The 6,000-nt window shown below is 41.0% G+C and overlaps 1 protein-coding gene across 4 annotated transcripts in view; it reads right to left on the reverse strand.

Moving 5' to 3' along the window:
* Positions 1-5,346, reverse strand: part of fstl5 (follistatin-like 5) — a 198,670-nt gene extending 193,324 nt beyond the window's left edge. For all 4 annotated transcript variants that reach the window (XM_080900443.1, XM_080900441.1, XM_080900442.1 and 1 more), the window contains exon 1: positions 4,805-5,346. In XM_080900443.1, the coding sequence (XP_080756569.1) occupies positions 4,805-4,827 (23 nt within the window). In that variant the 5' untranslated portion in view covers positions 4,828-5,346. The remainder of the gene's footprint in view (positions 1-4,804) is intronic.
* Positions 5,347-6,000: the final 654 nt, after the last annotated feature.

A 6,000-nucleotide genomic window follows, 5' to 3' on the forward strand; every position in this document is an offset into this window, starting at 1 on the left:
CTCTATTTTTTGAGGCGACTGAGGTCCTTCAACATCTGCCAGAAAATGCTGAGGATTTTCTATGAGTCTGTTGTGGCCAGTGCGATCCTCTATGCTGTTGCATGCTGGGGGAGCAGGCTGAGGGTCGCAGATGCCAACAGACTTAATAAACTAATCCGTAAGGCCAGCAATGTTGTGGGGATGGAGCTGGACTCCCTCAAGGTGGTGTCGGAGAGGCGGATGCTGTCCAAGATAAAGACAATGTTGGATAACACCTCCCACCCACTCCATGACATGTTGGTCAGTCACAGGAGCTCGTTCAGTGAGAGACTGAGATTACCGAAAAGCACCACTGAACGACACAGGAAATCATTCCTGCCTGTGGCCATCTCCCTGTACAACGCATCCACTTAACACACTGTTTGCTGCTACAACTACACATGTTTCTTTTCCAAATATTTATTTATGAGTGACTTATGTATGTATGTATGTATGTATGTATGTATGTATATATATGTATATATTGTACTATTCTTAGTTAGTGTATTGTCTGTCTTGTCTTAATGTTGGTTTAAAATGGAGCACTGTAACAAAAAATAATTTCCCCCAGGGATCAATAAAGTATTCTGATTCTGATTCTGATTCAGAATATACACAGTGTCATTATGACTGTGAAACCAGGCATTACTTAGGAACAGTCTGTTGCTGATAAATTCAGTCAGTACAGGTGGCATCTTTCAACAAATAACAGAATTCAAACTGAAGGAATATAGAGAGATATTTTGGGATTGTGCTTATTTTCTTGCCAAGAGTGAAATTTGAAGACTGATGCCACTATTATGTCTGCACTGTAAACATTGAGCTTGGCAGGCAGGAAGAAGCTGCTAGCTCTTTTCAAAGTTCAAAATTGCATCTGCTAGTATTGCTAAACCTCGCTAACTATCTGGCTATACTAAAATAACTCTGCAAATACTGAAAAACTAAATGAATTTTTGGTGTTGCACAGGATGTGCTAGAGACATTTCTTGGCCATCAACAGCTGTTTGCAGTGACTTCCTAGTCTTGTTGTCACAATGTGGCTGCCATTTCAGGAGTGAAGATGCACTGATAGTGACAGGCAAAATGTTGCTTCGTATATTAGATGGAAAGCCAAGGATCAGATGAACAAATTAGCTAAGAAATCTGCTGATTTGTGTTAGCAGGTACATTTTTAAGCTTTGAAAAACATCTGCTTCATGTTTTCCCTCACCTCCCGACTTTATGGTTGACTAAATTAATTTAGTCAACCATAAATTTGGTTCCACAGTCAAAACATTTCTTCAAATGGTTGTAAAAACAAAAAAGTATGAGAGTATATCTTGAGCATTGAACTTTCTTTATCTGGTTCAGCTAATTCTAAAATATATTTTCTCATTTACTTTAGCTCCACTGATTCATTTCTGTTTGCCCAAGGTGAATTAGAGTTATTTTGCAAAGCTTATGGAACTAAAATGTTTAAAGGGGATCTTTTATTCTCATTTTAAGCTCCTTAATTTTATTCTTCAACTCTGTTTAGGTAGTGTTGCTAGATTCACGGTTCAAGATCCCTGTCAGTTCGCTCTTTATCTCAGACTAGCTCATTTTTATTTTTATTGGCTGCCCCTCGTAAACATGAGATGTGAACAGCAGGTGGGCGGGGCTTCTGTGCTTACAGAAAGAGCTGACCGTTTAGGGATATCCTCTCAAATTGACACCATACAGGACCAAGAGCAGAAGAAACTGTCTGCGAGGCAGCGTTTAGAGCAGCTTTTGGCTTCACTTGGTAAAGCGTAAAAGTTCCCCTTTAAATCAACATAAACATGTACTTCTAAGAATAATGTTCTGCCCTTTAGATGAACCAGTTTCTGCCAAAAACCAGAAACAGTCCATATAAGAGTTATAGAATGGGCTCAAACTAGCACAGATACATTCATATTTATTTATATTCATTATATTTGGGCAGAGGCAGAAGTTTAAGAGGCATTTATCTCTTAAACCTTTTCAAAAGCAAAGAAAACAATCTGCGTGACTGGATACCAAGAACATTTCTTTTGATGTCTTTTGGGTGAACAGACCTTTTAGATATCAAACGGAGCTTTGAAAAAGTGTTTATCAAGCATGGTGTTAAATTCTGAGAGTTGAAAGGTTGTGTGTACACCTCCATCTGCAAGGGACTCGAACACATCGTTCACTGTATAAACCCATTAAAGCAGCTTTACCGGCACAGCAAGTATGTTGTCTTGTGACACATGCTCAGGTCACATGTTAGAAACCTCAACACGGGAAACTGGTAGTGTTACAGTTTTTATCCCCCACATTTGATCAGTGGTCTTGTACAGTTTTCAAAAGAGGCCAGAGCAGACCATTATTGGTTTAATGGGAAAACCTACTCGAACTGACCTGGCTGCAGCATGAACAGTTGTATCTGACATGTGCACAGAAAGACACAAGAGTACTTCTCTCAGAATAAAATCTGCTTTCAAAGACCATTTACCTCTCTAAAATAGCCCATAAAGACATCTCAGAGGATAATTGCTAAAGATTTTTGAACCTGCTGCGATGCCTGGACACCTGAGATCACGGTGAAAACTCTAAAATGGTACCATTTTCAGTGGCAGCGCAATTTTCCTTCCCAACATACAGCTTTATTGTCATATCACCCCAAATCTGCCCCCTGCAACTAGCCACCATCAGTGGGTGCTCACACCTTCAGATTGTGTGCTTTTCCTCTCAAAGCTGAAATGCCTTGATCAGTTTCCTAGCATTTTATTCTTCCTTCTAGTCAAAAGCATTATTGACTCAAAAGCCTTTGCCTCCCTACTGTGCCCAAAAGAAAGTCGTTTTAATGAAAAGCAGAGCAGCTCCATTAACACTATACCTGCTCAGCTGCCACCTACAGTATATCTTTTGTTAAATGGCTTAATTGGAGTCCAAAGAAGAAATAGAAAGACTTTTCTGGTCTTAGTGTGGTGGAGAAAAAGAATGTTTTATACGGCTATTTAGCTTTGTCATCTTGAACATTATTGTGCACTGATATTATTGGCATCATTCAGTGCACAAAGTCTACAGAGTCATTCTAAAAATGAGCATTGTCTTATCTCACTATCCGCTTCCCTCTACAGCTGACTCTTATTTATTAAGACTGGTTTATCAAATATCCTCACTTCATTCTGCACAGTATATATAATATATAACTTACATAAATGATACATTACTTGGTTCCTGGCTTGTATTCAAGTGGAGAATCAATTAGTGAGTACAGCCTTGAAAACCAGATTCACAGATCCATCTAATGCACCATTGGAAATAGATTCTATCTTGCGGTTTCAAAGAGCTTCGAAAGATAAAGTGGATGCATTGCGGGAATGGAGTGTTTGAAGTTTGATCGTAGAGGCCTGCAGATGGCTGAACGTTCAAACTGCATGGCTTCTGTAGCATTTGTACTTTCTACACAAGATTTTTACTTGATGGTGCAATTAGTCAAGGACTGTGCTGGGATTGGCATCATCTGTGCACCTTATGAATTACAAAGTATGTCAACATTGTGTGGGAAGGACCAAACACCAAGAATGTAAAGTATTTATGAAGACATCCTCTGTCTTGTCCCTTTGATGTGCATACTGCACTTACTGTAACCAAGTAAAGTTGTCACTGGGTGAATCAGGATTCAGTCTTGTCCACAAATCAAAAAAGAAAAGAATAATAAAGGTAAAAATTGAAGAGTTAGCCTAGTTTTTGTATGATCTGTGCAGATAGAGGTATTTGGATCATTTAAAGGCAAGAAAACACTAAGAAAAAAACACTAAAACTAAAACTCTTATTAAAGTGTCGAATGATGATGCATAAATGTGTTTAAAACATAAGTAAACCTGTAAGATTTCCAATTATATTGTCATCTGAAACATGAACTTCAAAAGAATGTGCTTTTATCCACAGAATATATTATTAAATTAATTTGAAACATGACAAATTCTGTTGTATATTAATGTGCACGAGTCCTACTTTTCCACACAAAAAACAAAAAAATAATGATGACGCTCCCACGTCCTGCAACAGTAACCTCGTGTAGTGGATTTAACATGTAAAATCTAAGTCGTATCGATTGAAGAACTTAATCTGGTTTTCTGCTGGGCTACTTTTAAGTCCGTCTGATGCACCGCAGCAGAGATTAAAACAATGACCCCCAAATATTTTCTTTCGCAAATCGACAGACAACACAGTTAACGGCCATCCCCGGCAGAGCCCGTAATATAGTACTGCCAAATGAGTCAGGCGCAAAGCAGAGGATGAAAAACAAAAGTATAATCCCTTCGCTGCTAACGGTGTCACTCAAGGATTAGCGTGCCAAGGGGGAAAAAATAACACGCTAAGTACTACGCGGATAAATTAAAAGCTCTGGGCAAGGCGGTGTGCCTGCAATCGTTTCAGAAACATTGATTGTGTTACAATGGGGAATGTTTGTGCTTCAGTGCTCTCACCCTGACAGCATAACAGCAACTATAATCTCAACTTCAGATATCCGGATATCAGCTGATTTGAGTCTCCGGGACCTGGCTGAAAGTAAATTGAAAATGGTAAAAGCTTAAGGCAGTAGATTGAGAGATATTTTCTGAGTCGGGGAGACTGACCCGGTGGATTATTAGAAAAGAGTTGTGGCGCCTCACCGATGATGGGGGTTAAGCTGTGTGTCTGATAGCGAGTCACACAGAGATGAATGAGGACTTCCTCGGGAAGGCGCTCAGATCGGATGGGCTTTAACAATTAGTCCACAACAGCATATAAAACACACAAACACACATTTTCTTACCTGTGAATCCAGACGTTAACCATCCAGGAGGGTAATCCGAACAACAGTTGCAGTGAACGGATTTAAGCAACACTTCTCAACAAAGTAAGGACCAATTAATGATAATCTCGAGGTCGGGTCAAATCCACGGACGGTCTGGGGGTAATTTCCGATGTGGGCAGAGAGCTATGCTCCGTAGAAGTTTGCACCTCTAAGCAGCCAAAGGGCAGATTGTTAATCCTTTCCCAAAATAACACCAAGTACAGTAGAGCCGACGGAGGAAGGAGAAGGCGAGAGGAGGGTGTAGAGTTCAGCACCACGACAGAGTGGACAGCTCCGACGGCGCAGCGATCTCACCTCGGCCGCTTTCGGGTCTCGTGTGCGCCACTGAGGTAGGAGCCACCAGCCCCAACCTCACCTACTGGCTCAGTCCTGACCGGATTTACATACAATCACGGGGGAGGGAGGGAGGAGAGGAGGGGGTGAACCAATCACAAGTATCCCGTAGTAGGCAGTATAGGCAAGAGAACGAGCGCACACCGACAGAGTGGATGTGGAGCGGTTTAGTGCCTCCGTGCCAAGCGAAACTGTCCTTGACTAAAACGGGAGAGAAAGCGAAGCGCGCGAAAGAGAGAGAGAGAGAGAGGGGGGGGGGGGGGGGGGGGGGGGCAGAGAGAGTGCGAGAGTGCGAGAGCGAGAGAGACGGGTCTTATGGCTGCCCCACTCTCTCACTTACTCACACAGAGACACACACACACGTATGTGTATTTATATTTATACACACGCAGACTCATATATCAACCATAAAGTAATGCATTAACGGTGCTACATATTCCATTAATTAAACTCCATTCATTATCACCTTATTGCTGCTCCATAAAATTCTGTTTATACTGAATTAAATGTGACAAACCGCAAATGAGCAGATTTGGTTATTTCTTAGTTCTTTATTTCCTTTTTTGTTTCAGACCATGTAAAGTGGGAAACAGAAAAAACATTATTATTATTTTTTTCTTTTAGATACTTAGGTTTTAAACTAAAGTGGTTTTAAACTAAAGGGGTTTACGACACCAACTCTCTGCCATCTATAATCCAGTTTTGAGATCCCTTCCCAGACGCCTTAACGCCCACTCACATCCTGGGCCATCTGACCTCAGGAATTCGCATGATAAGGTGGGGCCAGGTTTCACAATGAACACACCCGAAACTCTGGCTGA

This window comes from Rhamphochromis sp. 'chilingali' (genome assembly GCF_963969265.1).
Source record: "Rhamphochromis sp. 'chilingali' genome assembly, chromosome: 13".
Lineage (NCBI taxonomy): Eukaryota > Metazoa > Chordata > Actinopteri > Cichliformes > Cichlidae > Rhamphochromis > Rhamphochromis sp. 'chilingali'.